Here is a 17,635-nt window from a genome sequence, read left to right as displayed (position 1 = left end):
GCACCCGATATGTACGTCCTGCCACCGACACACCAACAGGGTGTCTGCGTCTTCGCCGAGCTCTGGACTGAAACGAGCCCCAACAGCTGAGAGACCCACTCATACGCCACCCCAGGGCCTTATTGTAAAAAACATTTTACACTTGCGTCGCTTTTCGGCCAAAGAAACCTGCTGAATTTATTGTAGAGCTGCAGGAATTTATGAGTAAATGACGGTAAATTTGAACAAAAATGCACAAGGAGTGAGTTCGAACTCCCCTTTTATACAAACAATGGTAGCATTAGTTTACTTATAGTTTTCAGTCTTTATTGAAGCTGTTTGAGGCTTTTTTGTTGAAACTGGCCTTTGTCTCCCCTCCTGCTGTCTAGTGTTACACTCCTGCCTATTTTTAAAGTCTCTGGTCTATGCTTTATTTTTGCAGTGTTAATGCTCATGTTTATTCTTTATGGATTTTTATTGTTATTGACCATTTGACACTGTTTGCATTTACTGTTGTTGTGTTATTACTTACTTCTTCTTTTAATCGTTTTACAATTTTATGCTTGTGTGAAGTACCAGACCAAATATACTCTTTTATCACTGTGTCAGTCATAATTTTTTTTATCATTTCAAATCTACATTTTATTCTTTTATGGTATTGTCTTGTCTGTATAACCTAAGGCTATGTTTTCTATGAAAGTTACTGTAAACATAAATGAAAAAGTCACGTTTTTGCCTGGAAAATGTCTAAAATTGTAGATAGAGACACTTTCAGGTCCAAAGTGATCACTACATACTACTTTTTTTTTTCCTAACAAGCGCAAATATTCACATTTACAGCATCAAGCAGCAGAAATAGGCAAAAAAAAACACTTAAAATGTAGAAGCAGAAACCTATTTTTGTTTAGGTGTTTTACCTGCTGCAAGACAAATTTTTGCAAAGTTATGTCTTCTTATTGGCACTTTGTAAGATAGATAGATAGATAGATAGATAGATAGATAGATAGATAGATAGATAGATAGATTTCCTTTTTAATCCCCTAGTGCACAGGTGTCAAACATGTGGCCCGGGGGCCAAATCTGGCCCACCAAAGAGTCCAGTCTGGCCCTTGGGCTGAATTTGTGAAATGCAAAAATGACACTAAGATATGAACAATTCTTTTAGTTCAGGTTCCACATTCAGACCAATTCAATCTCAAGTGGGTCAAACCAGTAAAGTACTATCATAATAACCTATAAATAATGACAACTCCATTTTCATGTATTTACACTAAAACAAAGTATAATTTTGCAGAATATGTGAATAACCTGAACAAATATGAACAACCTGAAATGTCTTAAGAAAAGTAAGTACAATTTTAACAAAATTCTGCCTGTTACTACATGTTTTGTGTGTTTGTAGATCCACTGTGATCTGTAAGTTATAACAAACATGTGTAAATGATAAACTGAGGCATAATATTGTTAAAATTGCACTTATTTTTTCAGTTTGTTCATGTTATTCACATTGTTTGAAAGGATCGTTTGTAGATGTAAACCTTTTCATAATGTAAATTAACTTTTTCCGCTCTAAAACATAGAGAAAAGTTTGGAGTTGACATTATTCATATATTATTATGTTATGTTATTTTACTGGTTTGGCCCACCTCAGATCAAATTTAGCTGAATATGGCCCCTGAACTAAAACAAGTTTGACACCCCTGCCCTCGGGGAAATTCAGAATACAAAACAAGAAGTTCTGCAAAATTAGCCAGTTTCAAGTCAATTCTGTAAATTCTATTGATGATTGCTGGTATCTTTAACACAAGACAGATACATAATAGCTGTTATAAAAGGTCATGACAAGTTCATTTTGACTTGAAAACAGTTGAATTACTCAACTTTGATAACAAGCAAAAACAGATTAAATGCAGAAATCCATGCAGTGTGAAGGACTCATCAGTTCTCCTAATTGTTCTTTTCACTGACTTGTTGATGCATGAAGTGGTTTGTGTGATCATTTAAGGTGTTTTTGGTTCCATCTGATCATCTGCTACTCCTTCTGTGTTGACTCATGATTCTTCTTTTGACAGGCCACTCAGCTGTTGTGGGAATCAAACCTGTGATTGAACTTCCCTGATACTGATCACTGGGTGTAACAGCAGCTCCTGCAGCCTAACAGCAGTTTTCATAGAGCACTGATGCCAGCACTGTTCCTGTTTCCCACGCTAGCTCTCCAAATAAGGCGCGGGAGCAGGTTTTGATTGGCTCCGCGGCTCTGTTTAGATTAGATAATAAGTTACCTGCCATTTCTTAATCAACACCCGCTTGGAAATCCTTATTTTTCCCCCTTCAGACACGGCACCACACCCCCCTCTCCTCCACTGCACACACACTGTAACTGAAGCCACACACGCAGCAGATTGGTGGACAGACACAAGCGCACCGCCGCTGTGCGTAAAAGTCATGCGTCATGCGCGCTTATGGCTTCATTATGGACATTCACCACAAGTCGCATAGAGAGGATGTGAGAGCGATACAGAGACAGGGATAACTTCATGAAAATCACGTGTTTTTCTCTCCAAAAGTTATCAAATAGTCGCGCAGAGGGAGGAATGAGCGGCACGCAGAATCAGAATGTGCCAAATGGTTTTGGGCTGCGTCATGACGCCAGTACTCTACACCAAACTCACTTTTATATATATATATATATATATATATATATATATATATATATATATATATATATATATTACATTAAGTGACAGCAACAAATAAACAAAATAAGCAAATAAACAAGCTTAAAATGAAAGATCAACCTTAAATATTCATTAATTGCGTCCTGGTTACTATCATTAAGCATTTGCGCATTTTTAAAAACATAAACATCTGATTTCCAAAGACAGCAACAACGGATAAATCTCATGCCATTCCATAAACAAACACAGAAAACCAGTGTCAGTCAATGAAAAACTTACCGGCCATGCGAACTGGAACGGGATGATGATCTTCCCGGTTTCGCTGTTTCGGTTCTGTCCGGTTTTCTGGCCGCCTTTGAACTGAAAAGTATTCCCACCGATAACCTTAGTAGTTTCCGAGCCGTACGTGCACGGTCCATTGGTCGTGACCTCCGTTTGGTATTCCTTTAAACACACTCTGAAGTAGGTGTCGCATTCGTCCGCGCCGCACTGGCCCTCCGCCGCGCTCTTTTCCGCGTCGCAGCAGTCTCCGTTCAGGAGCTGACCTTTGGGGTTTTCCACTGAAATCAGCTGCAGCTCGAAGTATCCGGTGGACTGAGACACCTGAGGGGACAGGGGACAGTGAGAAACCCCGAGTAGACCCTGGTAAACCCCCATAGTGTTCTTAATTCTACCTGATATAACGGCATATTTCTACTCTGATGGAGTTCATTGGTGTTTTCTCTTCACTCAGAAGGTGCGTAAAGCTGATTCAACCAGTCACTTCTTACACTTTTTTGTGGAAACTATCATTTCCTGAGCAGATTTCAGGGCAGACAACTTCCAGTCAGTGAACAGAGTGACTCCAGCCCACACTACTGTACATTTTGGCACAGTTTAACTCAAGACTGGATACTAGTACTCCAATTTAGTCCAGTCTGCATGAGCTTGGAACTGTCCATGACAAGAATTCCACCTGAAGACTTCATATATCCACTAAAATAAAATAAGTGGAAATAAAAATAAATGCACTTGAAACAAATCATATCATGATTTTAATTTATTTGATTAAATTTAAAGAGTAATCGTTTGTTTGTATATACATATATATATATATATATATATATATATATATATATATATATATATATATATATATATATATATTTGTGTGTGTGTGTGTGTGTGTGTGTTTATATACATGCATGTCCCCTGTTAAGCGAAAACCTAATTTATCCCCTTGAAGGAAGCGCAAATTTAGAAATTCCGAGATCACGAGTGAACCGTGAAGCAGGCAATTCAATTAAGGCTGGAATTTAACCTCCTCAAAAAAAAAAAAAAAAAAAAAAAACTTCCGATCGATTGATATTGATAGATAAGTTGAATATAATCAAATCAAATATCATCTGCTCTTAGAATAAACTTCTCACCTCAGCCCACAGCGTCAGGAGAAGACACACTATTGAGAAGCGGTGCAGTTTCCCCAGATTCTTCCACATGTCTCCGGCTGCTCAGTGTTGGTTACCATTAGGGAAATGACAAATACCTAAGTCTCAATCAGTCAAAATGATAAAGAACAAGAAAAGGATCTGCAGTATCCTCCTCCTCCTGCTGTCCGAGGCATGCACGGTGCGTCTTTTCCCCGGGATGCCTTCGGGTCTGGAGGAGGAAAAAAAGCGCACCACCTCCACTGCCGGTGCTGCTGCTGTTTGGTCCACGGACGCACAACAACACGCGTAAACTTCACTTCCCTCCGCCGCTCGATGCACTAAACAGCAGAGGAGAGGAGCAGCGGTGCGTTTCTGCGCCTCAGACCCACAACCGGCGCTCCTAAGGTGATGGGCAGCACAGGGGACCAATCAGAGCCAAGCTGGGCGGACCTTCTATCCACTGAGGGCCAATCAAAAAAACACGAGGGAGTGTTGGTTAAGAGGTGGACGCCCGGTGGATTTATTATTAAAGTTTGTTCACAGAAGCTCTTGTTTGTGTTTTTATTGCAGTCATACTATTAAACCGCATTTATCTGAATATAGAAACTTTTATGCCCTAAAATTTGGATTTTTTTTCTCAGTTTTTCCAACTCAAAATGCATCCGCTATAGGTTTAATATAGAAAAAAAAAAATTAAAATGTCATATGTCTTATAAGAGAAAGCTGTAAAATAGAGCCATAAATAATAACCGTAAACGGTCGAGTTGTGGTAAATGTGTTTAGTGAAGGACACCTGAGCTGCTTCTCGTTGAAATGCAAGCAGAGGAAACAGGACTGAAAGCGCCCTCTACCGGCCACAGAATAACACCCTCACACACTGAAAGGTAAAAAAAAAAAAAAAAAAAAAAAAACTCCCAGCACTGATTGACAGTCAGATTAAAAATAAATAAAAGTTATTCATTTGTCTTCTGCATTATAATCTTGTATAAATAGTGGTGTGTCAGTTTGACTCAAGTCAAATATAATGAAGGATTATATTAAAAAATGAAAAGTGCTGTGTTATCATGTTGTCCAAAAGTGTCTAAAAAAAAAATACTGGCTTCAGGCTGTGGGTGAATACAGATAACTATTGTGCACAATAATCTGCAGGTGCTTTATGGACCATTTTATAAATTTTAATAAATTCCAGTGTATCTGCCAAAATCTGAAGAAATTGCAATTGAATAGGAGTGCCAGCTTTAGTGAAGACATGTTACTGAAAGTAGTGAAGATACACATGTGGGTTTATTTTTGCAGATATGCATGTTGTGTCTTTTGTGAATGAACAAATAAAGCCCCTGCATTTGTAATGTGGTCGCCTTAAATCTGACTTTAGCAACAAAACTCATATGGAAATGTTGAACCTCTAATGAAAATGTACAGACACTGCATGTTACTGTTTTCAGTGTTTTACTTAACTAAAATAACACTGTAGACACCCACATAATAATTAAATAATGTTAGTATTAACCCATAAAGACCTAGTGCTACTTGTATGACAGTTCCCAAATGAATTCTTCTCTGTTTAACCTTTCTTAAGTCATATATCCCCATTTATTATAATATTATCCTCTGTATTTTGCATTTTTTTCCATGTAAATCATGTATTTCTACTTCCACCAAAGAGGTTATGTTTTCAACAGGGTTTGTTTGTTTGTCTGTCTGTCTGTTAGCAAGATAACTCAAAAAGTTCTGGAAGGATTTTGATGAAATTTTCAGGAAATGTTGATACTCGCACATGGAACAAATGATTACATTTTACATTTTGGTGGTGATTGGGGGGCGGGGGGCAGATTGTGATGAAATTTTCAGGAAATGTTGATCCTGGCACAAGGAACAATGATTCAGTTTTGGTGGTGATTGGGGGGGAGGGGACCGATGTGCCTTGGCGGAGGTCTGCGCTCTCCAAGTGCTTTTCTAGTTCTATATTTAATTTGGTGATCATGTAGGTCAGACCTGGGGAAAGTTAGAATAGAATAGAATAGAATAGAATAGAATAGAAGCTTTATTTGTCATTGCATAATAAATACAACGAAATTGCACATGCCCCCCACATAAAAAAAACACAAATAACATTCATACTACATTCTTCTCACTCATAAATACATTCAACAAGCCCAACAAACACACCGAAACACATCCATATTAAAATACTACTATATAAAAGTACAATTATATTTTAAAAAAGTGCATCTATATCAAAGTCCTCTGGCTTGGATTTTAATCTGCCGGTGACTATGGTGTGTGTTGGTGGTTCAGGGAGTGGATGGCTTTTGGAAAAAAACTGTTAATGAGTCTGGTGGTATGTGATCTGAGAGACCTGCATCACTTCCCTGAAGGCAGAAGAGTGAAAAGGTGATGACTGGGGTGGGAAGTGTCTGATAGCTGACCCTGACCATGAGGTCATTGGCAAATTAAAAGTTATTGCAAATATATATCATGGTAATAGATACAACCAATACAACGGCACTGCTTTTATTTTGTAGGATCTGGTTAATTAGCCTTTTTTTGCACGTACTTTCCGTACTCAGCATAAGGCTTATGGACTGATTGGTTTGTCGGTCTGTTTCAGCCCATTAGGATGTCAGCTAACGCCAAATAAAGAAAGTCTTTCTTCACTGAAGTTAGAAAAGGTACTGAGACATGCAAATAAACAAAGCTGCATTTATGGTTTTTCACGTAAAGTTAACATGGAGCTGGTTTTGCAAATTTTTGAAAACATTTTTGTGAATATTCATTAAATAGTTGTATTCTGTGCTCCGCATTTTCATTGTATTATTGTATTGTTTCATTTAATGTTTTCATAGAGAGCTGCAGGTGAATTGATCTGGCCCTTAATAACTGTCAAAGTTTCTCATGTGGCCCCAGACGAAAATTAATTGCCCACCCCTGATGTAGATGTTTATAAAAACTCAGATTAAAATTGAGGGATATTATATCAGAAACAGAAAACTGAAGAAAAAGTGATTTTTTTCAGTACAATATAATCTTTATTTAACCTTTCTTAAGTGATTTATCACCATTTATTTACAATATTATCCTCTGTATTTTGTATTGTATCAGTAGAAATCAGGTATTTTCCTGTATTTAATTGACTGATCATGTACTGTAATCATCATGATGAGATTATATTTAAGGGCTATTACTGTATATCAAAAACAGAGAAAACTGAAGAAAAAAGGTACTTTTTCAGTCAAATATATCAATAACTGAACATAAATCAAGTGTCTCCATCCACTGTCATTGATCCAACTCAGTGGGATTTTACTGGTGAATCAATGTTGTAGAAGATGACGTTTCCATGGTAACTACGGACCTTCTGAATGTCCCAATGGGTCACATCTGATGACCACGAAAAGATGACAAACTGCATTTTATACCAATTATTTACATGTATTGAATAGAATTAGTGGATCAACAGGTATTAAACATTTTAAATCAGTGGATGGTTTTGGTCACCGGTGGATGTTTGGATCTTCATGGGTTCAATCAGGAGTGGATCTACAGGGGTTAGAGGAGACAACTGCCACTACTATGTCCACACAAGCCTCTAAAAACACTGAAACTAACAATAATTTGACCAAAAGTGACTTAAAGGTGCATCATTATACTACTCCAGCACATCTTAAGCTCCACTCACATAGGTCCAGCATAACCGGTAAACTTTGGGTGCCTTGGAAATCAACTCCCACGTCTGTGATTTATGTGGCCTATTCACACAGGATGAGTGAAGTCTATTTCTGATACAATTTACTGACATTATTTCTCAGTTGTGACATCAAAGGCAGCTTCAACACTTACACATACACAGTAACGTTCCTTACAATAGCTGTCATACATGTGACCCATCTCCTCTTCTTTTCACACATTGCTGTTCTTGCTCAGTGAACATTCAAACTAAATTGCGACATGAACCTCCTGAATTTTCACCCAAAACATTTATCATCACCAACCTCCATTATCATCAACAAGGACACAGGCTGAATTAATGTGTGAAGGAAACAAAAAGTGTTGCATATCTCACCAAATTTCAAATATGTCAAATTGCATGGGACTAATGTTATCACAGGACCGCTGTGTTTGCTCAAATAGGTGAGGTGCAAAGAAATGTACAAACAGAAAATACTGAAATACTTGTCAACTTACAGCCTCAGAGCAAAAAGGTCCTGGGTTCGATTCCAGTGTGAGCCACCGTCCAAAAACCTCCACCTGAATACATTGACTGGTCAATCTAACCACTGACTGTCAGCCCTGTGATGAAGTGGTGACATCCTTCACCCACTGTGGACAGGAAAGTGAATGAATGAATGAATGAACCTTTTTGTGAAAGGATAGTTTGTAAATGTTAATATTTTCATAATGTAATATTTTTTTTATTGCACTAAAACAAATAAAAAAACTTGTCATTATTTATAGGTTATTAAGTGATTATTTTATTAGTCCGGCCCACTTGACATCAAGTTGGGCTGAATGTGGCCCCTGAACTAGAATGAGTTTGACACCTACGGTTTAGAACAGGGGTGTCTGATCCTGGTCCTCGAGGGCTGGTATCCTGAATGTTTTATGCCACATTTCCACTACGTGCTACCGGCTCGACTCAACTCGACTCAGCCTTTTTGCGTTTCCATTAGGAAAAAGGACCTGGAATCTGGTACCCAGGACTAGTTTTTTAGTATCACCTCCACTGAGGTTCCAGGACTGGGGACCAGATACTAAAACGTGACGTGTAAACACTGCAGACCACTGATTGGTCAGAGAGTTGTCTCTGTGACTCACCGTTTTACAAAAAACAGATGCGGAAGTTGACAGTAAATATAGTGCTAGGTTAATCCACATGATGACATCCTGTAAAACTACACCATGGTTTGTCGAGGAGGTTCAGACGTAAAAATTCAGCATGAGCTTGACGAGACAACATGCAACAAGTGAGTTGATCAGCAACTCCCTGAGCAGATGACACGGAAGTAACGCGCCACATCGCTATGACGTCCAGGTACTGTAAAGTCGGTAGTATCCTGTAATAGAAACGGTCTCCAGGAATAGGACCTGGTATCTGAGATGAGCTGAGTCGAGTCAGTTCCACACAGTGGAAACGCAGCATTAGATGTATCCCTCTTCCAACACACCTGATTCAAATGATAAGCCTATCATCAAGCTCTGCAGAAGCCTGATAATGACCGTCAGGTGTGCTGGAAGAGGGAAACATCTAAAACATGCAGGATACCAACCCTCGAGGACCAGGATTGGACCCCCCTGGTTAGAGCAAACCAACAACTGCAGCATCACATTTCAAAATCCTGACCTTATCTGAAACTTGGAAAAATAGGACCAAGGGTCCTATAGTCCAACAGCATATTTAAAGACATTAATTGACATTCATTTGACCTTTCAAGGTCACTCAAGGTCAAAGGTCATGGCACCAAATGAAAGCTCATATGTGACTTCCTATCTATTCCCAATAGTAATTATATCAATATCTTAGCCTGTTTTCAAGTTATAGCACCTTGAAATTTGTCCCATTATAAACCAATGGGGATCCAAAAATTTCTAAAAAGTCAAATAAATTAATAAAAAAATCAATATGTTCCAATTCTTGAATGAACTTGGTAGACCTTACGTCAAAGATGTTTCACAACATATATCAAGTCATTCTGACTGACTGTTTCGGACAAGAAGATTCTTGAAAAATTATTAGTGGACAACAGATGATGGACAGACAACAACTGATACCAATAGTCCAATAGACCTTCAGGCTCTGGGTCTAAAAACTACATATTTGGTGATAACAGAAAGAAACCTAAACTTTATTATATGTTAGAGAAAAACAAGTGTGAAAAATTGGATGTTTTAAAAAAAAATATGGATGTTTCAGCAGGATAATGAACCTTGAAACACACCCAGACCATGATACGTTGAAACTGTCAAGAAGTTTATTTTGTATTCTTTTTTTTTTTTTTAACAATAAGCACAAATAAAATCATGTGCATTTGTTTGCGTCTGTCTGATGCAGTCACACCTTTAGAAACACAAAAATTATCTTTCCGCAAATATTTCATGGCGATACTTGAGATGGTGTAAAATATGAAGGGTGCCTTTTTTCCACTACTGTACATATTCCCATGTGTCATCCTGTGAAAACCTCTTCCCACCTCATGCAAAACTGTGTAGATCCACCACTGTATTAAATCGCATCATATCCTGACTCTTGTAGGTGGTTAGTTTGGGTTTTTACGATATTCAGCAACTTGCCACCATTTAGATCCTTTCAACACTGTATGAATGCACAGTCTTTCATGACAGAATGCATGATAAAACAAATGTGTTACTTCCAGCGTGTAAAGCAGATTTCCTCTTCTGGACACACACCAGCTTTTCATTTGGTCAAACGGGGTGAATCCGCTCAAACGGCGGTCGATGTGACGCTGTAATGTGACAGCTGTTTGTCGCCGGGGCTGCTCTGCTGCAGATCCAGCTCTGCAGACAGTGGACGGTCAGAGAGCGGTGGCGGCTGTCCGACAGGTGGCCTCTGACACCCAGCAGCAGATGTTTCCTCCCTGGAAGCAGGTGCAGACACACACACACACACACACACACACAAACACACACACACACACTACAGTATAGTTATGACTCATTCACATTCCTGCACAAAGACACAAACATCTTGTGTTCTTCTGTTGTCAGCAGTGATAAAGAACGTAAAATCCTGGACTGATCAACTGGGGAAATAATGACGTTAATGAGCTCAGTTATTGTCACACTTCTACATGTGAAATCCACTCAATGTTCTGTTTGTAGCTTCGTCTACAGCAGCGGTGTCCCACACATATAGTACATGGGAGTCCAAGTCATTTTAGTTCTGGTTTCACATTCAGCCCAATTTGTATGTATGTATGTATCTTTATTTAGGTGGGACAGTGCACATTAATGAACACATTTATACATTTCATTTCAGTATAAACATGTAAATATGTCGGCGTTAATGTCACTGCTTATTTTCATCCGAAGTCCCCACTTAATAAATAACAGAGATCCATGCAATACAAAGCAATACAGTGTAATAAGTGCAGTACAGAGCAAGACAGTGTAATACATTACAAAACAGTACAATTCAATAGACTACAATATAGTACGTGTCGAGGACTAAAATAAAAAAAATACTTCTTAAAGGACAATACAGTACAATACATTAAAGTACAAAGTGACATCTATGCCTACGTGTCAAAGATTAAAATCAATATTCAGCAGTCTCTTTAAAGTGCTAGTGTTCATATGTTTGGTTGTTTCTTAGCCATACTTAAATCTGGCATTTGAAAGCAGCAAGGGGGCTGGTCCAGTAAAACAATATAATAACCTAGAAATAATGTCAACTCTGAACTTTTATCTAAGATTTATGTAACAGGGTCAATTATTTTGCAGCAATGTGGGTATGCAGATGGTATTGTGTATTGGTTGTTATAATTATACAAAATCTGTTCATCTTATTTTCATTTGTTTTGGTTAATGCCTGACATTATGGGCCTCCGAGTCAGTATGTGGAACTTTTAATCTGAGTATGTTCCCAACAAGTACTTTATAATAGGGATGCACCAATACCACTTTTTTCCAGACCAAGTACAAGTACAAGTACTTACATTTGAGTACTTGCCGATACCGAGTACCAATATGAGTACTTAATAATCCCATTCCAGTTCTTAGTTCCTTTTGTAAATGTGCTTTATTGTCGTTGTCATTAGTCTGACTGGAACAAAGTGCTGCTACTGACATTTACTGTGTTGGAAGGATCATCTGTGTTGGATTGATTGAGAAACACTCATGAGTGTTTCTCAATCAATCCACCAGGGGGCGCCACTCTTAATCAATCCTACTGGACAAATACCACGAAGAAAAGAAGTTTTTTGAGAAAAAGAAGAAAGTCAGTAATAATAAACATGGAGACGACAGAGGTAACACTAATGTTGCAGCGTTTTCACTAGTAAGGTTTGAAAGCGAAGCTTCAGAAGGTAAGGAAAAGATAAATGAGTGATAAGTTTCGTTTTCACTTCCAATGGCGGCGGTCCGCACTTCTCCGTACCCCCATAGTGTTACAAGTAGGATGAAGCCCAGCCCTGGGTAGTTATTGTAAATCTGTCAGTAGTTTTTCTCTAACTCACACAGTCGCTCTTTGAACAGATCCTCTACCTCCATGGTTCCCGGTGGTATTCTCTGTCTGGGTACGCATCTGGCTGCACCTGGAAAACGAATGGAATGTACGTAGAAGACGGACAGAACGCTCCGTCTGTGTCTTTAACGTTACTTGCAGTCAGCATTACTTTTATCATTTATTTTGAAAAATCTCCACACTCTTTACACTCCCCACAAATTATTCCTGCACCGCATACCTGCTGTGCTGAACTGTGAATGTCATGCTGCTGTAAGTGGTATCTGTGTGGTTGTATCGGAGTACTTTTCCGAGTATGAGTACAAGTACACACACTGAAAATCGGAGCTGATGCCCGATACTGGTATCAGAATCAGTGCATCCCTACTTTATAATGAGAGACTGCCCACTATAACTAGCATTTTCATGCCTTTACCTCTTCCCTATTGTTCCTGATCTCTATGGGAGAGGTAAGCAGCCGGGTAGTCAGGGGGAATTTCTGGTTTGAGGTGCTTAGGATATGCTCAAACACATTTCTGTATCATTTGGTCTGTGTAGGGGCATGTTTTGTGGGGTTCGCTGACCGGAGGTTCTTGTGTACTTGCATACTTTTGTCAGGAGCGAAAAACAAAAGGAGACTGCCTCAAAAGTTGTACGTGCGTGTTTTGTCCTTAAACACAACGCAGAGTCCGACACCACCGGTTACATTTAGACTGAAAAAAGTCAAATTATATAATGAAAATGTTCACATTTACAAACTATTCTTTCACAAAACATGTAAATTACCTCTGTATGTATTATCACGTGTAATGTCCTTAAGTACAATCTGCGGATAGTATTTATTTTTAGATATTTATTATAAGTCACTGTGCTACTATCTTTTAATTGTTTTTATACTACTTTTACACTTTTATTATACTTTATACCACATATATCTCTGACTTCTATTTTGACTGTATCTTTTAATCTTTTATACTTGTACTCTCTGAGGCCTCTACATAATAATTCCAATGTACCTGAATGTGTACAAATGGCAAATCGACTATATTTATCTGACCTAAAAACTTGACATTTTTTAAGAAGTGCAATTTTAACAATATTATGTCTCAGTTCATCATTTATGCATGTGCATTTGACGGTTAATATCTCAGTGGACTTATTGCATTTCACAAATTCATCCCAAAGGCCGGATTGGACCCGTTGGTGGGCCAGTTTTGGCCCATGGCCATATGTTTGACACCGGTGGGGTAAAGTCTTCTATCCATTACATCCCAAAGATTCTCACCGTGGTTCAGGTCTGGACTCTGTGGTGTCCAATCCATCTGTCAAATGATGCCTCATGGTGCCTGAATCATTCTTTTCCAATCTGATGATCTTGGAAAATGAAGGTGTCATCGGCATAGAATGAAATCCACTGATGTTTAGACCTGGTCATTCAGTAATTTCAGGTTCAGCTGACCTTCTATGGACACAAGTTCATTGTTTACGCATGTGCATTACAGTTTATAGATCAGCACAATATTATTACATTTTTGGGTGTCTGGCATTTGGAGGGTGGAGCTAAAATGAGTTTGACACATTTGACTGTTAATATGTCAGTGTAATTTTTGCATTTCACAAATTCATCCCGTGGGCCAGATTGGTTTTGGCTGTATGTTTGATACCCCTGATCTACTAGATCAGGGTTATATTGTATAAATATCATTGCATTGCATTGGTTAGTTATGTTTAAATTGTGATCTTTGCTTCTAAAATGGCTCAGAGTTGTTTTTTACTTAATTTTGTCTCAACATTAATTGATTTTTTTTAAATCATTGACTATAATTTTAAATGTTCTTTTTTGTGCTTTGACTGCAACGATTTTCTGCCACAACTACCCATCTACTTTCTTCACATCTCCCGTTAAACTTTAAGGAATAATGATGTTTAGATCTTAAATCAGCATGAACAGGACATCTTACAAACTGTTCCCATGACATGTCCCAATATTTTTGTCCTTATAGTTCAAATGTGTTTATTGTGAATATTGTTCATATTAATTATTACTGTATTTAAACACACAGTACCAGGCTCACTCAACACCTTCATTAAATACCTTCTATATTAAACATAAAGACTGGTAGAAAACATACATTGACATGATGTTCTGTACAGTTTGTGTTGTCCGACTGTACACATTGTCTCCTGGTGTGAAAAAGCCGGGGCTGTTTTCGTCCCATGGACATGGAGATGAGTGAAGGATTAAGAAATTCAGCGGGAGATAAAAGTCCCATCTCACATCACTGGGGCCTCTAATGCTGAACAAAGACTAAACAAGAGGCCTGTTGAAGTCTACACACTCTGATCTGATATGTCCTGCTCTGCAGATATGATGCTCCTTCTTATGAGCTCCACAACACACTGTGGCACCAAGGAAATGAGGCTATTTTAGAACATGAGCAGGAGAGCATGTACAGGTAGGGTTCTGTTGTTTATTAGATACCTACAGGGTATTATACACAGCTGATACCGTGTTGAATCTTAACCTCCTGAGACCCAGGACAGTAAAAAAAAAATTAGAATTTTTTTTTTTTTTTTTTAAGGAATGTCCTTTGCAGGGAACAGCATTTTTTTTTTTTTTTTAAGTTAAGCTGTGAAACGTGTCCCCTACAGAGGACGAAAATGCATTGTTGGGTCTCAAAAGTTTAATAAAATTACTGATTTACTGATTCCAAGTTTTCACAGACAGCTCATTTTGTGTTGTGTTAAACTAAAACTTGAGCGATATAGGCAAATACATCATCAGGATAAGAATTTTCATATCAGTCCATAGTGATTATTAGAGCAATAAGTGGAAAATCTTCATTTCTTTCCAGATTTACAGCTGGTTTTTGGTCCTGAGTACAAATTTCAGAATGCACATGGTTTTAACTTATTGGTAAAAAGCAATGAAAATAGTGTAAAAGATGCAACAAGATAAATATACATGTGAAGAAAACTAGTGTTGAGAGTTGTTATAACATATGACAGTCGCCATCAAAATTTGACACATCAACCTTGGTTTGATATTGAAAATGAAGGTCAATGTTGACGCCCAAAGAACTGGTCCAAGAGCTTCCCAAGTTACACCTAAAAACCAAACATGAAGATCAGATGATTTGGTGAAAAGTAATTCTAGGTACGACATTTTTAAAAAGGGTACGATACTGTGCAGTATTAGGGTTCAAAAATTTGGCAGAGAAACTGAGTTGTAATGTTCTGTGTTGCATTAAATAAAAAACATTTTTTGAGAGTTCTGCGTCATCTTTATTGCCGCGCTCACATTCACTTGCAGACGTGGTTTTTCTCCTACAACCTATCCCATCATGCATCAGTCCTACTACATCTACAGTTAGTGTCAAGGGACAAAACAGTAGCAATGAACGCGGGCCGTTCCCATACAAGCACCCAGTGTAACCTGCTCCGAACACCGGGCTGTCCAGTCTGAAAACAGCTACAGAACTTCTGTCAACTTTTATTTTGAGGTAACTGGTTTTGATGGTACTTAAATGAGGTAACTAGTTTAAGATAACTTGAATCTGGTGAGTGGTAAGTCGCAATTTGTCAATTTCTTTCCACAAAACTCAGCAGAAGTCACAATTTTCCCAGTTGAATGATTCTATTCTCTTAAACTCTACTGGTTTCTTTACTGTACACATGACAATAAACGCTTTGATTCTTGAATATTAAATCTTGAATTTAAAGGGTTATTTTGCAAAATTTTCCTCCGGGGACCATGCCCCTAGACCACCCTAGTGTTGCTAGGTTACCAACACAGCACCACTGCTACACAAATTTCTAGGGGAAACACTGCAATGATAGGTTTACTGAAACAGATTTAAATACATTTCATTATATCTCTTTGATTATATAGACTGATCTGCAGTTCCTGTATGATGATATTTATAGCCAGATTCTTACCCTGATATTGAGTCATGTTATTTATTTTTTTACTGGGGGCTGCACATCAATGAACACTGATGCTGAAATCCCCTGGTGCAGGTGAGTTGAGTTCCAGTTCCTCCTCTGAACTGATTTACTGTATGTAGCGTGCTTTGCGTGGCGTGTGGACGGCAGTGTTCAACATGCTCAGGTTCGTCCCTGCACTGATTCCACTGCTTTAAATTCCTACACATTAATCACTCCTGTCCATTAAAGTCATTTAACCTGTGATGAGTGTACTTCCAGATGTGAGTGGACTTGAAATATTTAGACATATTGTTCTGTCATTGTTACGAGTGCTGAGTCAGTGCAGCAGGTAATGACCTGCACGCGATAACTCAGTGACTCCTGACTATCCTTTCGCTTTTATTGCCTTATTCATTTGACTCTGTTCAGAAAAAGCATCAAGTGAATGTAGGCCACAAGGTTAAAGGAGGTTATTTTAGAACTCGGTTATGCAAATAAAATGGAAAAATAAATCTCAAATACACCTTATTACAAGTGATAAGGTAAAACATGAACAATTTCTAGAGCAGTTTTTTTTAACAACACTTTTGTCCATAACAATATCAAAGCAACAAATAATAATTAGTTAAGACACAGGACTACTTTTATAATAAGCATTTTTTAATGACATACCTGGAATTTTACTTTTTTCCACTCTAAAATATAGAGAAAACTTTGGAGACTGCATTACTGATAGGTTCTTATCTTATGATGTATAGCAGGGGTGTCAAACTCATTTTAGTTCAGGGGCACTTTCAGCCCATTTTGATCTCAAGTGGGCCGGACCAGTAAATTAACCCTTTCATGCATGAATTGTGAGAACCTTAGCCAAGATTTTTTTGTTGAGCGTTTTTATTTCTCCTTAGGCATGAAAAAAACAACGCGATCGAGGTTTTTTTTTCTCCTATAGACTTACAAAAATATCCACGCATTTAATATTTGAAGCAAAGAAACGTGTTTAAAACCCAATATCAGAAAGTGATATGAAAACAATGAAATAAAAACATTTTTAATGCTGCTAATCTGATGTCTTCTCACATTTATCATAATCTAATGCTAGTAATTACCCACTTCATGGAGATAATATGCAAAAAAAAGCCTTCTTGTCTAACAAATAACTGATTTACACTAAAACATGTTACTGCAGATCAGGTTTATCAAGAACAGCAAAGTTACAGTAATGATATGAATGTCAGTGTATGACATGGTGCGTAAGTGTCCACTGTGTTGGCTGATATGGAAATAAAACAACAAAATTCATTAATATACAAGAGAACAGCTGGAGAATAAGTGCCCACTGTAGTGTCCTATGCATGAAAGGGTTAATATGATCAGGTTTACATCTACAAAGTTTCCTTAAAAAAATCTGAATAACATGAACAACTTGAATTGTCTTAAGAAAAACAAATGCAATTTTAACAATA

At 37.9% G+C, this 17,635-nt stretch overlaps 1 protein-coding gene across 2 annotated transcripts in view; it reads right to left on the bottom strand.

The window, feature by feature from the left end:
* Positions 1-4,388, bottom strand: part of LOC115413189 (protein jagged-2-like) — a 124,129-nt gene extending 119,741 nt beyond the window's left edge. For both annotated transcript variants that reach the window (XM_030125941.1, XM_030125942.1), the window contains exons 1-2: positions 4,067-4,388; positions 2,937-3,260 (exon numbers count right to left, since the gene is read on the bottom strand). In XM_030125941.1, coding sequence (XP_029981801.1) covers positions 2,937-3,260; positions 4,067-4,135 — 393 coding nt within the window. In that variant the 5' untranslated portion in view covers positions 4,136-4,388. The remainder of the gene's footprint in view (positions 1-2,936; positions 3,261-4,066) is intronic.
* Between the last annotated feature and the right edge of the window lie 13,247 nt (positions 4,389-17,635).

The sequence above is a fragment of the Sphaeramia orbicularis genome, chromosome 22, assembly GCF_902148855.1.
Source record: "Sphaeramia orbicularis chromosome 22, fSphaOr1.1, whole genome shotgun sequence".
NCBI lineage: Eukaryota > Metazoa > Chordata > Actinopteri > Kurtiformes > Apogonidae > Sphaeramia > Sphaeramia orbicularis.
This window is presented reverse-complemented; position numbering and strand designations above follow the sequence as displayed.